Genomic DNA, 18707 nt, shown 5'->3' with positions numbered 1-18707 from the left:
TCATCCCTTAATCACGGTCGAATCGCATCTATGCTGATGACAGACATGAGTCCAAGCAGTTGACGATTCGTGCTTATTGCCGTACACATGCCGCCCTGCTTGCTGCATGAACAGCATGTACGCAACGCTCAAAGGGTCCCTGACACCGACACACGCAACGGTCGCAGCAAGGATGCCTCGCATATCATGTAGCGTGTCCTCTCTTGCTCCCACGTCTCTCGGTCCCCTCGCGATGGCGAAATCGCGCGCTCGGCGTGGCTGGGCCTCTTGACTCGAGATCGATCGATCAAGTCGTTGTTCGTTAATTTACCAGCAGCGCGTCTGGGAGCGATCACGGCGTCAGACAAACCTCAACTCACGGCCCGTTCTTGCGCGCGTGCTTTTTCTTCATCGACGAGAAGCCGAGCTGAGTTGCCGCGTTAGCGAAGCAGAAGCGTGGCGCGCGCAGGTGGAGGCGCGTCAGCTGGTGGTCACGTTGCTGTGGTGGTGCACGCTGGTAGTGCTGATGCATATGCTGCAGGTGCTTCAGGGTGCTGTGCTATAGGGCTGCTGGTGGCGCTGCTGACCTGCATAACTCGATTATTGGAGCAGAAGAGCAGCCTCGACGGGACAGCAGCCACACCGTGTACATGTATGCGCCCAGAGCACACTATTTGTATGCATGCACCCATGCAGAGGTTGTGTGCAGACTCACCCATGCCCTCTGGCCGAGCAGCAGCATTAGCAGCAGCAGCAGGGCAGCCGTACACTATATATATGACGATTCCTCCAAGCGCAAAGGCGAGAGGACTTCTTCGGTGCCGGGGATTGGTCGCCGTGGATCATCACATCTTCCTTTGATGAATGCTGGGTTGCACCACAAATCGCTTCACTCAGCAGCTGACCGTAGCTGCGCTCCAACGCGAGTCATGACAAGTCACGAAGGGTTCGCGAGATTTCTGATACCACAGCACGTGCCTGCTTGTAAATGAGCACCCGTTACAAAGGTTTTTCATTCAGTGATTCGGCGACGCGCGCCGCTCTAGGCTCAGGCCAGTATCTGGCGAGCCAGCCGTGACTCACCATACATTCACTTGGTCCTAATCGCAAGACACGAGCCCCCATCCTTGATACAAGTCGAGCAATCGCGCGGGACAGCTGAGTTTTGCTCCGCGCCGTTATGAGGAAACGCAATTAAGCGTTCGTGATTCACGAGCGGCGAGCACATTGTCCGTGAAAGAGGCCCATTCGCGTCTCTTCGGCATTGCGTACAATGCGGACTAACAGCTCTGGCAAGTAGCTTCGAGCAGTGACCTCCTTGCCAGATGTCATGCAATGCTGAGTCTCACCGCCGATCTGAGCACGCTCGGATTGTCTGTCAAAATCATGTACAATCACAATAATGTCCATGGTCTTAGGTCTCACGACTTGGGGCCCGAGAGAACAGAACTTCGTTTGATGGGGATCGGAGTCACGAGTGTTTACCACAGCGGACCCTGCCGTCGACCGAGGGTGAGTGAGACATGCATTCACATAAACGATTTGCCGAGGTGCATGACTACCATCAAAGTGACTGACTCGCCGCTCCAAATCAGCTACTCCGACCTGCTCAGGTTCCGATAGGTAATTGAGTGCTAGCAGCTCTGCGGCAGGAAAAGCACGGCTTTGAACGGCTTCAAGAGAACACTTTGAAAAGATCTTGGATTTTCGCCGAGATGTGAGAAGCGAGCAAATTGAGTCTCGAAGCGCCCAAGATCAAGAGAGGCTCAAACAGGCATCGCCACGATCACGTCGGGCTCAAAGAGTCGGGTGATGCTGCTTGAACTTCTGATTCCCCACTGATGAGCTATGGTTCGTCCGCGATGTCCACGAGAAGTACACCTTGATCACTGCAGCAGACTCCGCGAAGATGGCGGAAGCGTCCGCGTCGTGGACGATTCCTTTCGATGAGCATCGTTCCGATGTACGACCCACGAACTTTGGATCGTCATGTTAGGAGCTTCGATTCTATTCACACTAAGGCCACCTTGTGGCTACTGGGAGACGCGCTGAGTTTTGGCGTTCGAGAACAATTTCGAGTCGGCGCTCACAGTAGTCGAAACCGGCGGGCGGGGCGGCTCGGCAGCCAGAGGCGAGACATGTTCGCAGACTTTCCGCCGGCCAAAATTTAGATCATAATTGCAGCGCTGAGGCGGTGCGGCGCAGGCGCGATCATTCAGATTGCTGCATGGATGCTGTGAACGCGGAGGTGCTGGATGCTGACGTTTGCATATATGGACGCTCACATGACCCTGCCCTGCACGGCAGGCCGCGCTCATCGGCTCTGCTTGAGACAGTCGGTTAGTGCCGGTATATAGAGGTCATCGCACCGCATGGCGCTTATTCTGATTGGGATTTAGCTGGAGCGGCCTCCCGCATCCGATCGGCGATCAACAGCAACAACCACACCTTGGATCGAGAAGCACCATCCCCGCATCCATCGCTCCACTGTGACTACATCATCCCTGTCGCCCCTTCCGCGCGTCAATTTTCACATCCTCGCATCGCTACTCAGCGATCTCAGATACCGAACAGATCGCAAAGTCTCGCATTCATACAGCTTACGTCCAGGTCCCACCAATACCGAGTGCCGGCGCATTCATACACCCTCAGCCTGATTGCGCCACTGAAGAGCAGAATGGTCAAAGGCCGTTCTGGTGCCTCATCCAAGCTTGCCCATGTCGTCAACGCCTTCTTCGTTGCTGTAATCGCCGTCGGCTTCTGTGTCCTTACACACACAGCGTCTGCCCACGTACTCCCAAACAGCGACATCAGCCCGCGTCGAGATGCTTCCATCACTGCCTACGACGCCCTCGAGCCGGAAACCGCTTTCAGAGATGCAGGTCGATTTCAGGATACCTTGCTGGGGCTGCGCTCCGCAGCTTCGAAGACGTCGTTTGCACTGGAAGACCGCGCCGCCGTAAGGCGTGAGCTTCAATACTTGCTCGATCGATTCGCCGAAGGAGAACCTCGTCGCCAAACCCTTAACGAACGAAGCCCTCCAATCGATCTTTCGTCAGCGGGACGCTGGCTTAATTATTCACAGTCTCGCACATTTCTCATACGAAAGCGTGCCGAGGAGAATCAGCCCGCTGGTCTGAGAGCAGGCTTTGGCGTGCTGATCGCCGTGCTGGTGATTCTCAGCGGCATGTTTGCTGGTCTCACTCTTGGTTACTTCAGTCTGGATGAGACCGCCTTGGCCGTTCTGGCCCAGACTGGCACGCCGAAGCAGCGACGGGCTGCGGAAAAGATTCTGCCAGTGCGCAAAGATGGTCATTTGCTTCTGACCACCCTCTTGGTCGCCAACATGATCTTCAATGAATGTGAGTCACTCCTCGTCAGCATCCGTCTGGGTCAGCTACCTACCCGCCCGCTCCGACCTCAGGTCTGCCGATCATAATCGATCAGGTCCTTCCTCCCGTACCTGCCGTCGCGCTTGCGATTGTGCTCGTGATCATCTTCGCTGAAGTGAGTCAATTGTATGCGGGATCACAATCTGTGCCATGACACTAGGCCGCGTGGTATTGACGTATCCATGCGCTTCGCCCGCCCCTCTCGCTTTCAGATTATCCCTCAGTCTGTATGCTCTCGTTACGGCCTGCAGATCGGTGCTGCTATGGCGCCGGCAGTACGTGTGGTGATGATCCTCCTGTGGCCTGTAGCTTGGCCTGTCTCTCGCGTCCTGCATTGGGCGCTTGGTCCGCATCACGGCACTGTGTATCGACGTGCTGAGCTGAAGGAACTGGTCAACATGCACGCCGCAACGGGCGGTCACGGAGGTGATCTGAAAGGCGACACTGTAATGATCATCGGAGGAGGTGAGTCGTGTGTCGCCGTTTCTGTTTGCAAGAATTGGCATGAGTTCGACTCATCGCGTCGTTGTATTCCACAGCGCTCGACCTTCAAGAGAAGGTCGCAAAGCAAGCCATGACGTCGATCGAGGACGTCTTCATGCTGCCTTTGGACGCCCGCCTTGACTACCCCACACTGGAACAAGTTGTGCGCAGCGGCCATTCTCGAATTCCTATCTACATCGAAGTGGACGTCCAGCTTGGGAAATCAAACGCCGGCACAGAGACTCCTAGCCGCCGTGGCCTACTGTCGGCATTCTCACGCAAGACCAGCTCAGCTGGAAATCTGCAGCACGCAAATCTTACCACCCCATCTCCCGACGGACAGGCTACGTCGGCTGTTGCATCTGCAGGAAGCGGGAGTCCATCAGGTCCAATCGATGTGGTCAAACGCAAGAAGATCATTGGAATGCTGCTCGTCAAACAGCTGATTCTTTTGGATCCCGAAGATGCCACGCCAGTTCAAGACCTTGTCATCAATGCCCTGCCTGAAGTGCCTTTCGATGAGCCTCTCTTGACGATGCTTAATGCGTTCCAGGAGGGTCGCTCTCATATGGCTATCGTATCTTCCCGGCCTCGTCGCGCTTTCGCAGAAGCTGGTAGTGAGCTCGGCAGCAAAGCGTCTCTCACCATCACAGCACAGACAAGTGGCGCTCCCAAGCGGCAGCCGACGATCCTTGGCCAGATTGACGAGGAGAAACACCTCGAAGGTACAGGTGCGACGCGCTCATCTTCGCCGAATGACAGCCCCACCTCGACCGTACAAGACCACACATCCAAACGTTCGGCGTGGCTCAAGCGACTAGGGCTTCAGCACGATCAAGACGACGCCGACAAGCTCGAGAGTGGTATCAAGTCCGAGAAGTCTGACTCTGAAGAGAAGCCAGGCGTCGATGCCGCCAAGCTGCATTCGGAAGAGTCGAACGAGGTACATAGCGAGTATGGAATGCCAATCGGCATCATTACCTTGGAAGATCTGGTGAGTCTATGAGCTCTCGAGACGTGTGTGTCCGAGCTTGATGCTTTGCCTTGAGGATTGATGAGCTGACTTGAGTCCGGTCTGCCTACAGCTCGAGGAGTTGCTCCAAGAAGAGATATTCGACGAGCACGATGCAGAGGGTCTCGGTCTGCATCGCATTTCTCCTCCTCCTTCACCTACCAGCGCAGCGAAGGCATTGGTGGCTACTGCTGGAGACCCACAAGCGGCCGCAAAAGCAGAAGATAGGTCTGCCATCCCAGCCAGAAAAACGGTTCTCGCCCGTCTTGGCCTCGAGCGTCGTGCTTCTGCCAGGCGTGGAGGCGCAGATCACCCAAACGAGCCTATCGCGGCGCTCCAAGATCCCCAGCCTTCGCCCAACTTGGATGCTCAGAAAGACGCATCGAATCTTGCTGACGAGACTGGCAGCTACTTTGAAGACCACACCGCCGAGCAAGAGGGCGACTCGAATGCGAATTTGATGAGCCAATCTGGCGAGCTTCCACCACGAGTAGATGCACCTAACAGTCAGCGAAGATCAAATAGCGTGCCGCCTACCCCTACCCTCGGGTCTACAGGCTCACGTCCGACGACACCTGGCGGCGCTGGTGTTGGTAGCCCTCTGACCGCACCGCAGGCTTTCAAGCCCGTCATCGTGCGTGCCAAGGCCGCGGACGGTGGTCCCGCAAAGATGACTGTGATCAATCAAGGACTTCTCCGTGGGCGACAAGGTCGTTCGGGTTCTGCAGCACAGCTGAATAGTGGCGATGTCACACCTGCCAGCCGCTCTGCCACTCCTGCAAGCAGCAGCCGCGGCACTCGCTTCAAGAGCACTCCCGTGGGCGGCCCAGCTGCTCAGTCCTCAAACGCCGGAATGGTGTCCCGTGCGCCAGGCGCCGCCATGGGGCCCAAGTCAGCCCAGACTCCTAGCGAATCTACAGACAGCCCGGCACCCGTCCCACCCATTAGTGATCCCCCGAAATCGTCCACGCAACCTCCATCGTCCTCATTCGACAGCCCGCTTGGAGGTGATTCGTCTTCAGAAGCATCTTGATTGAGAGTTTTCATTGGTCACAACACACCCGATTTGTGCTCTGCTCCCCTTCAGCGCTCATTCCGAGCGTGCGTGGGCCCTGACAGCACCACGTCAGGGAGCGCCGTACGCCGTGTCTGTTTCGACCGGCTTTCATTCGACGAATTTCATGTCATCATACAACCCATCAAATCATTGATGTCCCAGTAGTCTGAGGCGCGAGCGGCGCATTGACCAATCTTGAATCTACGGCAGTCAAGGGTTCCCTCGGGAGCGCACGTGAACTCACCATGAGAACTGATACCCGGAGCGTGCAGCAGCTTTGGCTTGGCGCTCGTGGAGACAAGCTTGATACAGCCAGGCGCCGCATACGACCAAGACAGCGATCAAAGGTCAGCCGTTTCGTTCTGTTTTGGGTACCGTTGGGCGAGAATCGTACGGGTGTCCCCCCCCCCCCCCCCGCGCAATTCAACCCATTCACGCGTGCGACTTTCTTGTTGGATCCAAGCTGAGTGCGCTGTGTGCATCCATTAGATAGCACATCAAAGTGACCCGATCTGATCAGCATGTCGCAGAACAGGCAACGCGTCACGTCATTGCGTCTAAAGAGAGTCGGTCCCGAGACTTTGAGTGAATCGCAACACTGCCTCGCCGTCCAATTCGTGTTTCAGCGCAGGCATTTGCGCAATTGAGACTTGCACAGTGGATAGACATGGCGACGGATCTGGCCTTTGGTGGCAAGCGGCGACTGGATCGAAGGCGGACAGAAGCTGCTCGACGCAACCGAGAAGGATGTTTATGGCAAAGGACAAACAATGGAAGCTGCGGTAGGTTACTCCGATTAAACGCTCACAAGTTCAAGAGGCTGAGCGCCAGACAACAAAAAGGAGGTGCTCTGGGTCGCCGCACAACGCTCGATCAATGACTTAGACCCGGGATCGGTGGTGACGACCCTGCATTGCACGCGATGCGAATCGATGGTGATTGTGGAGGAGAAGGGTGGGAACCAACGAACGCGTCGCGAGTTGAACATGAGTACCTGGAGCGTGCAAGATGGCGCGGCAAACACCACCAAGTCCGACAACTATACAATCGAGTCAACAATCGTGTGAACATGAGCGAACCTTGGGTCATAACCGCCGTTCACTGGAGCCAGTTGCTCAAAACAGATGGTCGCGAGTCACGGGTGAATTCGAGGGGGAGGGGCGCTCCTGGCTGATCGATCAAGCTGTTTATTCACAGCAGGGACCTTGCCTGGAGGTGCCAACGACGCTTGGTTCCCCTCTGGGAGTCGCGCCAGGTTCGCTGCTGGCCGCTGTTGATGATCCGCTAAAGAAGATTGAAGCTCCGCAGCCATCCTGCGCTTTGTCCCAGCGCCGTGCTCAACAACCAAGATGCCCAGCCGTGAGCTTTTAGATGCGATGTGCATGGTGCGTGCCCCTGCTTATATGCTGTGCACATACATATGGGATGCCACAGCGTACGTCCTCCGACGTCCCGATTCTTGATTGGCGAGTGTGACTGCTACAGCGTTTATATGTATATGTATATATCTACTACTACTACTTTACGCGCGCGATATAGCAACACGCGATGCTTCCGCGCAAGACCGCTGCTGCTGCTGGCGTTACCCCTACATCTTGTTATACATGACTACATTATCGCTGCATTCAAGATTGCTCCCGCTGTGCTGCCTTTCCGCGTGTGTTGAGACAAGACTGTACATCGGTCAGCATGGCCGCGTGCTGCAGCAATCGCTAACAATGATAATCACGAATCTTCTTCGCTCACAGGATCATATATGGGCATGCATGCGCGCTGTTTGCTTCGTGCAGGGTTGGAGGTCATCAGTAGCGTCCACCCAGCAGCATGTTGCTGCTGCTCGCAAGTGAATTAACGGCGCAAGCCCTGTACAGTATACCGCACGCTGCAGCATGCATCAGCAGCTAGTCTGTTGGCATCGCAGTCGTGAATAGTGGCACAAACACAGCAGTAGTCACGAGCTCGGTAGTAGTAGAGTGGTGTACGAGCAAGCACGCGCACGGGCGAGGCGCTCGCGAGGCACGCGCGCGGCGGAGTATACGGTACACGATGCGGTGCGCTCTCCGCGGCGGGCTCGCTCTCCGCGGGCGCGCAGGCCGCCATGCACATGCAGCAGCAGATTCACGATTGCATATGATGTCTGAGCAGCACTTGCGGTCACGATACCGACTCGCGGCGACGCGGCGGCATCACCATCAGCAGCAGCAGCGGCAGCAGAAGCGGCGTTACAGCGTGCATGCGATACACTACTACTGTACCGGTACTGATGCTGCTCCTGCTGGCGGCCACGCGCGGTACTTAATGAACGCATGCTGCTGCTGGGTGCGTGGTGGGATGAACACGGCTAGTGCGATTGGAACGCAAGGCGGCAGCAGCCAGCAGCAGCAGCAGCAGCATCAGCAGCAGGCATCAGCAACAGATGTCTGCATGCTCGGGTGAGAGTGGCCAATGCAGAGTCGCGAGGCGCCAGAGGGCCAGCCAGCTGATCATTGCAAGGCTGATGCTCGGAAGCTCAGGACGATCATTCTCGCTTGGAGGGGCGCACTGCACTTGTGACTATACGTTACAGCACCGCGTAGGTACCCGAGACGACAGCTCAATATTCACCAGTCCATTAGGTGCTTCCGAACGCCATCCTTGCCGATTCGCACCTCTCGTTCGCGCCGTACCCCATTTCTCTCACCGCCCCCTAGATCTCGTTCTAGCGAGCGTTCGACAAGCCTTTTTCTGAATTTTTGGCATCCCACACAGTATTGCACAGAATTGCTGCCGACCTTTGCAGTGACCCATCACCACCAGCGGTAGGACCGACGTCAACGGCTGGGCGAGCACAGCTGCTTAGACTCACCACCACCTTGACTGGCGCCCACGGCAAGGCGTCGAGGGCTCTTCTCGCTGTCTTGTCCCCTTTGGACCAGTGCGTGATCATCTTGGTCAGCCAAGTCTACACTCGTTCTCCTCTCACTCGATCGAAGACACAACACCGCAATCTCCTCAGCCTGACTGGCCCGACTTCCTTCTCTGCAGGCCTCACATCCGAGCAGCCAAGCTAGGCCACGTACGTCTCCATTTGCGCAGTCAGATTGAGCGTGATCGATTTGTCGATCCTGCTCCTCTCTCTCTCTCTCCCCGACGGACGCGACGACCACTCTGCAGTGGCCCGCCTAGCCAGTCCCTGAGCTCGTCGCGCGCTTGCCAGCACGAATAGCTCTTTGCGTACGAGACGGCGTGACACCGCGCAAGCCAACCCTACCCCGCTTTAGGCCACCACGTCCTGTTGGACCTCGACTCGACTCTGTTGGTCTTCACGACACCTCGAAGCGTCAGTCACTTCGTAATCTCCTACAGCCAAACGACTTGGCGCCCTGGCAGAACCGCACTCGACAAGAGCAAGACGACTTGCGCTGCATAGCGTCTCCAGTGCTCGTATCTACAGTAGACGAAGATCGCATCAAGGTTACTTCGGTGAGTCAATCGTTCGATTGCTACACCCGCGTGCGCGCGTGGATCATTCTGTCGCAGGGCAAAGCGCGCAAAGGGGAGGTGAGAGGTGTCTGCGTCACGAGCGAGTCGAAGGCAGAGATAGCACTATAACGGGCAGCGCGACCAATGACTTTAGTCAGAAGGCTCTTTGCGCATGCAATCAGCCCAGCAAGCTCGTTCCATACTTCTTTATTCGGGTTGCTCCGGACACTTCCTCGCTAACAACGCACGCGCGTTGGTGGCCGCTGGCCGATCGTTCTCAACGACGCTATCCGCAACACCACAAACATCTGGCGCCCCTCCTCCCTCATCTCTCGTGCTCCTTCGCGCCACTTGCGTTGCTTGTCCCCTTTGATGATCATCCCTACAGCGTCGAACTTCTCCCACGTGTTGACTCATTTGCCATGTCCCTCTATCCACCCGTGCCAGATTCCCCGTCTAACGGCAGTCCGCGTTCCAACACCAGCCCACGTAGAAGTCGATCAAACATGGCTACACCGGGCGGGGATCTTCAAGAGAAGATTGCGGCGGCCAGGAGGGAAGCGGACAGCCTGAAGGAGCAGGTGCGAGCTAGACGTGATAAAATGGCCGACACTTCATGTGAGTACAGTAGCACCCGAGGAAACTTTGCGCTCTAGCCTCGAGTGGAGACACCTCGAATGGCATGCGCCGATGGACGGATTTAGATTTGTCTTCGCAATGGCTCGCAGGAAGAAATTATTGCTAATGTTGAAGGTGCCACCTCGTTCGCAGTGCGAGCCATGGCTGCCGAGGTAGACCCGCTGCCGCGCATTGTCATGAAGCCACGAAGAACGTGCAAAGGTCACTTGGCGAAGATCTACGCGATGCACTGGGCGGAGGACAAGCGTCATCTGGTATCGGGTTCGCAAGATGGAAAGCTTATTGTGTGGGATGCGTACACGACGAACAAGGTCCACGCCATCCCGTTGAGATCGTCTTGGGTCATGACGTGCGCGTACGCCCCGTCTGGCAACCTGGTCGCGTGCGGCGGTCTAGACAACATTTGCAGCATATACAACCTGCGCTCCAGAGAAGGTACGGTCAAAGTTGCCAGGCAACTTTCTGCTCACACCGGCTACTTGTCTTGCTGTCGGTTCTTGAACGACCGACAGATCCTCACATCGTCTGGGGACATGACCTGCATGCTTTGGGACATTGATGCAGGAGTAAGAGTCATGGAATTCAACGACCACACCGGCGACGTTATGAGGTGAGTGCGGCGCTTCGAGTCGTCAGCATCGGGCGGGGCCACTACGCATCATACGCAGATGCAGCCTGAGAGGACGGGAAAGTACCTGCTACAACGGACTTCATCACAAAACGGTGTATGAAAGCGTGTGAGAGCGCACGCTGACCTCAGATTTGACATCACAGCTTGTCTCTTGGCCCCAAACCAAACACTTTTGTTTCAGGCGCGTGCGACGCACTCGCCAAGGTCTGGGATATTCGCACCGGCAAGGCGGTTCAGACTTTTTCCGGCCACGAGAGCGATATCAACGCGGTCCAGTGAGTGCCTTGAGGACATTTGTGCCTTGGAATGCCCGGGTCCTCACGAATCCAAACTTGTTGTCTCTGCCCAGGTACTTCCCAAATGGAGACGCTTTTGCAACCGGTTCAGACGACGCCTCATGTCGTTTGTTCGATCTTCGCGCTGATAGGGAGCTCAATCAGTACACCCACGACAATATCCTCTGCGGTATTACGAGCGTCGCATTCTCAGTCTCTGGTAGACTGCTTTTTGCTGGCTACGACGATTACAACACCAACGTGTGGGACACTTTGAAGGGAGAGCGTGTTGGAGTGCTCACGGCGCACGAGAACAGGGTCAGCTGTCTTGGAGTCAGTGCGGACGGTATGGCACTTTGCACGGGAAGTTGGGACGCAAGGCTTCTTGTGTGGGCGTAAGAAAGTGGGCTTCAAGGGACTGCGATCGCAGCGTCAAGCCTGTCCATCCTGCATGAAGGCTGCACAAAATTCAGCACATCCGCGGACGGACAGTGCCGGCGCAATTCAATTCTAGGCACTCTACGTATCACCCAGCACTTTTTACCGCCGGCGCGCTAGTCATCACAAACCTGCGAACCATCAATACCCAACTTCGCAACAACTCTCCATTTTTTCTTTCTGAACTTGAACATTTTGGTCATGCAACTGGCGTTTGGGGTAGGAAGGGGCAAGAGCAGGTAGAGAGACGATCGTCTAGCGCGAAGCAATGTCTCGCCCTCAAGGTATTTTGTGGACAAAGCCTAAGTGGGATCATGATTCACGATGATCATCGATGCTCGGACGTGGCGATGCGTTCCCACGATCACCTATTATCTTCCTGGCGCATTCAAAGTTACTTCTGCCGGAAGCCCCTGCCTCACGGTCTTCAGGTGCTTCACATCAGCACAGAGGTCAGTGTACTGCCAAGTCGTAGCCAGCAGACACTCCCGCTTCGCCACTTGTCCGCGCTCCTTTAGTAAGATCGTCATAATGTCTCGACCCAAGCGGATCTCTACCCTCCCTCCTTCCCTTACCCTGCACCACCCTTCGTCGTTGCCCTTGTCAAATAGCCTTCTTCCACACTGCGATTCGATATCCTTGTCTTGTTTTTTCTCTCGAAATCGGCACCTCATAAGGTACTCAGCCACCTTCTCTTCCTCTAGCAAATCTCATGACCTCGAAAATCGCATCTGCGCGAGATCCGCGCGCCAAAAAGCAGGCCTGCGACCTGCTCGAACGGCAAGCGTCGAGGCGGATTGACTCGCGAAGGGTCGTCAAGTCTTCGCTCGGATTTGCAAGCGTCGTGGCACGTGTTTGAGGGTCAACATGTGGTCCGACGCGTTTCATTCAAGATTTTGAGAGCCACGCTCGCACTTGATCAAGGGCACAGCTCCAAAAGACACGCCACGACGAACGAGCTACACAAGGCCAGCGCAAGCATTTCATCTGACCCGATCATGTGCTGTAGGTAGATGAAGCGCATGGCTTGTATCTGGATCGCGCATTCGCGGTTCAGCATTTGAAATTTCACCTCGGCGGCTCTTTGGTTACAGGAGGATTGTCGGACCCACGCATAGGATTCGTCGCCGGCGTTGATGACGAGTTGGAAGGAGATGCTGACATCGCTTGCTTTTGAGCCGCGAAGGCAGCTGAGGAAGCAGCTAGATTGCTGACTGCGGCTGCAGCTGCCAAGGGATCCGAAGGTGGACGAGTCTGCGGAGGCTTGAAACCGCCTGAGCTGGGCTGAGCTGCACCGGCGCCATGCGCTGGCGAGGTGCCATTGGAGCCTGTGGTGCCTGAGGCGCCAACTTGATTCTGCAGCTTGGCCTGCTGCTCTTGTTGACGCTTGCTCTGCGCTTGCATCAGGGCTGCCAGACCCTGCAGTTGGGGAGGAGACAACCTCGTCAAAAGGACACTAAGGTTCAGCATGAGCTCATGAGGAGGTTGTGCGGCTTCAGTGACACCCATCAAGAGAGCCAGATCTTCCTGAGTAGCGGGTGAAGGACGTGGTGACGTCTGCGCCGATGTAATGGCCGGAGCAGCAGCATTCATCGTCCCTAGCGAGAGATTGGCCTGAGCTGCTCTGTACGCAACAATGGCGGGCTGCAAATGGGGCGCCGGCGTCGGGTAGATTTGCAGCCTAGCGAGGTGGTTGATGGAGGAAAGGGGCAGCAGTACCGCGATCGGCTGGGTAGGTAGAGCCGGCGGTCTGACGGGAGGCGATGCGGATGGGACAACAGGCATCGGAGGTCTGACTGCACCCATTGATGGTGCGGCTGTTGGTGAGGCGACCAACGGCGCATGCACAGGCTGGACCGGCTTCGTCTGCAGCTGCGGCTGGGGACGCAACTGTGGGGCTGGACTATTGGGATTGCCACCACCAACAGAGCTCATGGCAGCCTTAGCCTTAACCGCTTTGCCTGGCCCAGGAGGTCGACCCACAGGGCGCTTCATCGGCGAGCTTGCAGGAGTGGGGGTCTGCTGACCACTACCTACGTGAGGTGATGCCAAAATGGACCTCGGATCCACCGCCTTTGGGCCATCGATACTGCCGTTGCGTTCTGGCGTCGCTGGAGCTGCTACTGAAAGAGCGGACCTTTCTGCGCTCGCTCGAACGTTTCCCTCTCCTGCGGGGCGAGGTTGCGCAAGGGGCAAGCGAGTTGCAGGTGCCGAATCTTCCTCCTCGTCTTCGTCTCGTGCGCCTTGGCTCTTGCTTCTGACGAGCGCATCAGGGTTCATCGTCTCGTCGTCCTGTGGCAGATTCAACGCAGCCAACCTCTTTCTGCGACTCTCTTTCGCAGCATCTCGCTCCCACTGCCTTTTGGCATTCGAGACGGCTCTGTCCACCTCTCGTACTTCGTAGCCGCCTTCCCGCGCAGCTTCGTCCCTCAACGCACGTAGGCCGTCTTGCTCCTCAGTGTACTGTTCTGTCTCCCGTACGTGTGCCGCTCTGGTAAGCTGATAAACACTCTCGCGCGCCCATGCCGCTTTCTCCTTGCCTCCAGTCAGCGTAACATTCAGCCGCAAAGCTCGCTTGCGTATAGCTGTTGCTCTACGATGGATGGACAGAATGTCGTCGTCATCGAAGTAGTTGTAAGGGTTTGTAGCTGCCGCTGCTAGCTGTGCTAAGGAGGATGTCTGAGTACCCTCTAGCCTCCGCCGCTTGACGCTATCGGCCGAGCTGGCATCGCTGGAAGCACCTGCAGCATTGCTGTCAGCTTTTCCCTTGCCTTTGCGATTGGCAGACAGCGACAGAGACCAAGTCAGATCCTCGTTGGGCACGTCATACACGTGATAAGGCAAGAGACGGCGGACAATGTCTTGAGCAGACTTGAACGGGGTGGAGTAGTCAGGCTTCAGAACCGATTGGTGGTCCAGCGCCAGCAAGTCTTCGAAAGTTGCTGGCGCGATGGTAGCGCTCCGTGCTGACTTGCTTGCGGGCGGAGGAGGGGTTGCGATGGGTGTAGACGCGGGACGCGGATCAGCGCTCCCACCCTGGCCTATTTGCTCAGCTTTGCTGGAGGAGGCCACCGCTGATTCGCTCGCCGCTTGATGCGATAAAGCGAGCGTCGCTGAAGAGGTTGCATTTACGGGGTGCTGTTGGACTGATAAGGGTGGATTCGCTGGTTGTGGAGCTGAAGCAGAGACGGGGGGGTTTGCGAGGACTTCTGAGATTCCGTGGTGTGAATCATGAGCGGAGCCAATGGTGCCAGACGCCACGCCTTCCCGATCGGCTCTCCCGTTTGTGGCAGAAGCGGCAGAGGGGGCTTCCCCTCGAAGCAAGCTTTCGTGATGCAAAGGGTCGGATTGTCCAGCGGCTGAGATGGCAGGCGAGGAGGCAGAGTGCGCAGAAACGAAGGATCCTGCTTGCGCTTCGTAGAGCGGGCTTGGCATCCCTGCGAGGTTTCCCGCCGCCGAGCCGAGCTATGAGAAGCTCTCGGGTGGACGTAGAGTCTTGACGAGTGGTGTTTGATAGGCAGCAATCTTGCAGACTATGTGTCGCGAGCCGCTCCACTCGCCCCTCCAGACCCTACAAGACCCACGATGACCTGCCACTAGGGCTGCGCCGCAGCCCCGATGTCCCCTCCCGAGCGTCGTTGAGGAAGAGATGCTGAGAAGCGGATTTGTTGAGCAAGCAGCCCTTTGAGATGTGCAAGCGCCTGTATCGCTCAAATCGTGAAGCCTTTTGCTTTTTGCTGCCTTGTCTCTATATTGTGTGCTCCACCGGATCGGTGCCAGCATCACGGGTGCGATGCTGTGCTGAGTGTGGCTCAAAGCAGCACCGCGATGCGCTTTTTGCCTCGCTGCGCGCTTCTTTTGCGTCTGTGCTGCTCGCGCGGCAAGCAAGACGCGACGCCAGCTTTTCAATTGGCCTTTTTTTTTGGTCAAGCATTTTCCTAATCTGGGAGCAAGGGCTCGAAATCGAGCAAGCTTCAAGGCTTTGCCACGCGCGACCATGGAGCTTTGAATTTGGAAGGGGTGATTTCAATTGTGAGTAGGATTTGAAAACGCGCCCTTAATTGATTTTCAACGGACGCTATACGCGTACCACGTGCTCGAGCGCCTGCTCTAGTCACGAGTGAAGCACGACTCATCATACCATAGCAGCAGTCCTCGCGCACGCGCTCAAACATGCAAGCGCCTGTTGTGTTGATCAACCATGCACGCATGCATGCCGTGTTCGCTCCCAGAGAGATCGTCGAGATCGTCACGAGCCATCCAAGCCACATCGACGTGGCATTCTTTCCTCTTCAACCGGTGCCTCTTCGCCTCCTCAGACCCTCGTCTTCGACCAGCACCACAATTTCTCTCAGCGCCTCAAGTGCGTTTCAAGCACCTAGCTCTGATCACTCGTTCATCCCAAGCCAGCTGAGCTCGAGAGAGCAATTTGCGCGGTGCCACTGGACTAAGCAAAGCATCGTAGCTTGATTCACATCTGCCTACTTGGAGCAGGGACCTCAATCTGGCTTGTCCACCGCAGCTCATTGAGCTGATCTCCAGCGCCACGGGACCGCACACTGCCTCACTGCCGACACCTTTGCGAGCTTAGGAGCTCCTGGAACCAAAGCAAAACCTCTGTGTGCATTTGACGCCTGAAGCCGGCTCTCGCTTTCTAGCTTCTGGCTGCGCTCAGGATATTCGCTAGCCACGCCTCAAGCTCTCGGGCGGAAGCTGATCAAGTAGGCGTAAGACCGCCTGAATCTCTCAAAGGCAGAGAAGCACCCTAGCTTTCTTACGAAGCCATGTTCAACTCACGCACGGCGTCGTCCGCGGCCATCCGTCGGCTTCAGATCGAGTACAAGCAGTTGACGTCAGATCCCAACTCGCTCTTCCCAGCTACTGGACCCATCTCTGAAGACAATTACTTGGAATGGGAGGCCCTTCTACCAGGTCCAGACGACACGCCCTTCGAAGGTGGAGTCTTCCGAGCGACCTTGACCTTCCCAGCTTCCTACCCTCACGACCCACCAGTCATGAAGTTCGACCCTCCCATCTTCCATCCCAATGTCTATCCCGATGGAACGGTCTGCATCAGCATTCTCCACGCTGCAGGTGAAGATCCCAACATGTACGAAAGCTCGAGCGAGAGATGGAGTCCTATTCAGAGCACAGAAAAGATCCTCCTGAGCGTGCTCAGCATGCTCGCCGAACCTAACATCGAGAGCGGCGCAAACATCGACGCCTGCAAGCTGCTTCGAGAGGACCCAAAGGCGTACGACGAGAAGATTAGGCAGTCTGTGAGGGAACAGCTGGGCTTGTAAAAGGCTCTCGGTTTGGAAATCCTTTCTACCTCCCCACTGTGTCGGACACGTCCCACTCATCAGCATCGCAGGGCAGATCTTGAGCCAGCACACCCTTCGTATCAAGCGGATGAATAAGACGTGAAGGAAGCGCGAAGCGAGAATGATTCAAGGGCTACGCGATGGCTTCGTGGAAACAGGACCCATAGCACCGCTCAACCAAGAGACTGTCTGGCAGGCGTTTCCAAGAGTCAAGGTTGGAACGCAGACGTCCTCTCGGCCGGCTGACATGCCTACAGAAGAGGTCGTCTTTGTCAACTTCTTGCCCAAACGAAAAACTCCCTCCCTCGCACTTTTTCCGGCACTTTCCCCCTGCGCTTCAGCTCGCCTCCAAAATCTCACGTGACTCTTTCTCTTCTTCCACTGTCACCAATCACGCATTTCCACAGCACATCTCATCACCCATTCTTGATGGATTCTTCACTGTGTGTGCTTGTGAATATGTTCCATAGGCTGAGCGCAGACCCCAACAAGCTCGACGAATGCTCGCTATGCGACACGTGTTCTTGCGCCGGAAAACACATAGACCGACACATCCATCGTGAGATCTGTCGAGTCGTGCTCGTGCCGCCGAAAGGCTTAGGTACGTGGGGAATAATCGCACAAGCTGGAATCGCCGCGGCTAGAAGAGACCGGCGCGGAGCGGAGCAAGGGATAGTCCGTGGGCGCGTGGCTTGGTCAATTCGAGCTTCTCAGACGTCTAGTTCGGCCCGGCTTGGTGAAGGCTCCTGCACGTCAGGAGATGCGGCCATGACGTATCCGGCACGGGTGTGGGGGGTGGGACCATGGTGAACATAGCGGCGCCGAGTGTTGTGTGGGTCGATCAGGAGGTTGTCCGCGTCGCGTGAGCGTGTCTGTTGACGCGCGCGCTTCATCCAGCCTCGCGTGACTTCGCACCAGCATCCTGGGATGTGCCTTGCAGTAGCGTCCTCCGCGCTGTCATGCCCGACCGCGCCGGGCTTGTCGATGAGGACTCGACAGTCGCATAAGGTGCAGAGCGCCTTTTAGACCCCTTTTGTACTCATGACTACTACTACTGTGGAGTAGCTAGTGTGCGCTAAAACCTTGATCTCAGGCTAAGCCGAGGTGAGAGCGTTTGAGATGCACGGAGTCCAACAGATGTGGGGCTCCACAACAAATGAGCCCTAAACAGATTCTGCCAGGGCCGGAAACAATCGTGCTGACGCGGGACAGCGACAGTGGCATACGTCGAAGTGGACCATCCATGCGTCTACAGGACCGCAGTCTTAGTAATTCCTCTCCCTGCGTTTTCTGGTGTGTCGCCGAGCCAGCTTACTTTACCGAAGGGATTCGCACAGCAGAGCGGCATTGTGCCGCAAGCATAGCTACGCTGGGATTGGGGGGTCAAACCTGAGAATAGGTTTGCACCTTCTAGCATCCTTGCCGAAACTCGATTTGCTAGAGCGAGACAGGAAGCCGATCGAGCCGAGAGCCATGCTACTGTACGGTTGAAATATCCGCACACGTCTCTGCGTCGCGTTCACAACGATTGCACGCAATATGGCCGGCTGGGCATCCGCGACCGGTGAGACTTAAGCTTGGGCAGCCTGAGACGACTGAGACCTGCAAGGAGACCAAGCATCGATGGCTTCTTGATGCAGTCCCGACTCAGCATTGACTTAGTGTTTCCCACGACACGTCGAGTATCCGCTCGTCTCGCGTGGTGACCTCGCCCCTTCGGGTCAACGTATGCTGTGTCTGCTTGACGTGCTGTGGGGACACTGGTTCTACCTCCGGCCAGGACCTCCTCAGCGGCGTCCAAAGCCATCTTGACTGGACGCCGGAACAACTGCTCGTCCACACGGCCCATACGGCTCCCTTAGTTCCTTAGACTACATGGACGGGGCTCGGCTCCTCACTTCACCGCCAATGCGGTCTTTTAATTTTGCTTAGTCTTCGCTGCGAGCTCAGTGCGTGAGGTTCTGACTCCACCTTCAAGTCTTCATGGGCTTTTGCTCTGACTTGATCTTCATTTG

The 18707-nt window shown here is 56.4% G+C and overlaps 6 protein-coding genes across 6 annotated transcripts; 5 read left to right on the top strand and 1 right to left on the bottom strand.

Annotated features, from left to right (window-relative positions):
* Positions 1-3166: 3166 nt before the first annotated feature.
* IE81DRAFT_285153 (DUF21-domain-containing protein) lies at positions 3167-4990 on the top strand (the record flags this gene model as incomplete). Its single annotated transcript, XM_025511623.1, has 6 exons — positions 3167-3341; positions 3404-3486; positions 3584-3836; positions 3911-4516; positions 4586-4848; positions 4940-4990. Coding segments are annotated over 6 exons (1431 nt in total), but the record flags the coding sequence as incomplete, so codon positions are not given.
* Positions 4991-7411: 2421 nt separating this feature from the next.
* On the top strand, positions 7412-7889 carry IE81DRAFT_164841 (hypothetical protein). The gene has a single exon (XM_025510567.1). The coding sequence runs from the start codon at positions 7528-7530 to the stop codon at positions 7768-7770; it is 243 nt and encodes an 80-aa protein (XP_025372825.1). The 5' UTR covers positions 7412-7527; the 3' UTR covers positions 7771-7889.
* A 2002-nt stretch (positions 7890-9891) lies between these two features.
* IE81DRAFT_333228 (G-protein beta subunit Bpp1) lies at positions 9892-11329 on the top strand (the record flags this gene model as incomplete). The annotated part of the gene is made up of 4 exons (XM_025515361.1): positions 9892-10003; positions 10157-10634; positions 10799-10930; positions 11005-11329. 4 exons carry the CDS (start codon positions 9892-9894, stop codon positions 11327-11329), a joined length of 1047 nt encoding a protein of 348 aa, XP_025372824.1.
* A 57-nt stretch (positions 11330-11386) lies between these two features.
* Positions 11387-12303, top strand: IE81DRAFT_164803 (hypothetical protein). Its single transcript, XM_025510566.1, has one exon. The coding sequence runs from the start codon at positions 11693-11695 to the stop codon at positions 12167-12169; it is 477 nt and encodes a 158-aa protein (XP_025372823.1). The 5' UTR covers positions 11387-11692; the 3' UTR covers positions 12170-12303.
* A 133-nt stretch (positions 12304-12436) lies between these two features.
* IE81DRAFT_344559 (hypothetical protein) lies at positions 12437-14803 on the bottom strand (the record flags this gene model as incomplete). The annotated part of the gene is made up of 1 exon (XM_025515824.1): positions 12437-14803. The coding sequence occupies one exon, from the start codon at positions 14801-14803 to the stop codon at positions 12437-12439; it is 2367 nt and encodes a 788-aa protein (XP_025372822.1).
* A 1192-nt stretch (positions 14804-15995) lies between these two features.
* IE81DRAFT_164744 (putative QRI8-E2 ubiquitin-conjugating enzyme) lies at positions 15996-16896 on the top strand. Its single transcript, XM_025510564.1, has one exon. The coding sequence runs from the start codon at positions 16153-16155 to the stop codon at positions 16669-16671; it is 519 nt and encodes a 172-aa protein (XP_025372821.1). The 5' UTR covers positions 15996-16152; the 3' UTR covers positions 16672-16896.
* The last annotated feature ends 1811 nt before the right edge of the window (positions 16897-18707 follow it).

Source organism: Ceraceosorus guamensis (genome assembly GCF_003144195.1).
Source record: "Ceraceosorus guamensis strain MCA 4658 unplaced genomic scaffold IE81scaffold_4, whole genome shotgun sequence".
NCBI classification, from domain to species: domain Eukaryota; kingdom Fungi; phylum Basidiomycota; class Exobasidiomycetes; order Ceraceosorales; family Ceraceosoraceae; genus Ceraceosorus; species Ceraceosorus guamensis.
The sequence above is the reverse complement of the archived record's forward strand: the minus strand, read 5'-3'. Positions and strand labels throughout refer to the sequence as shown.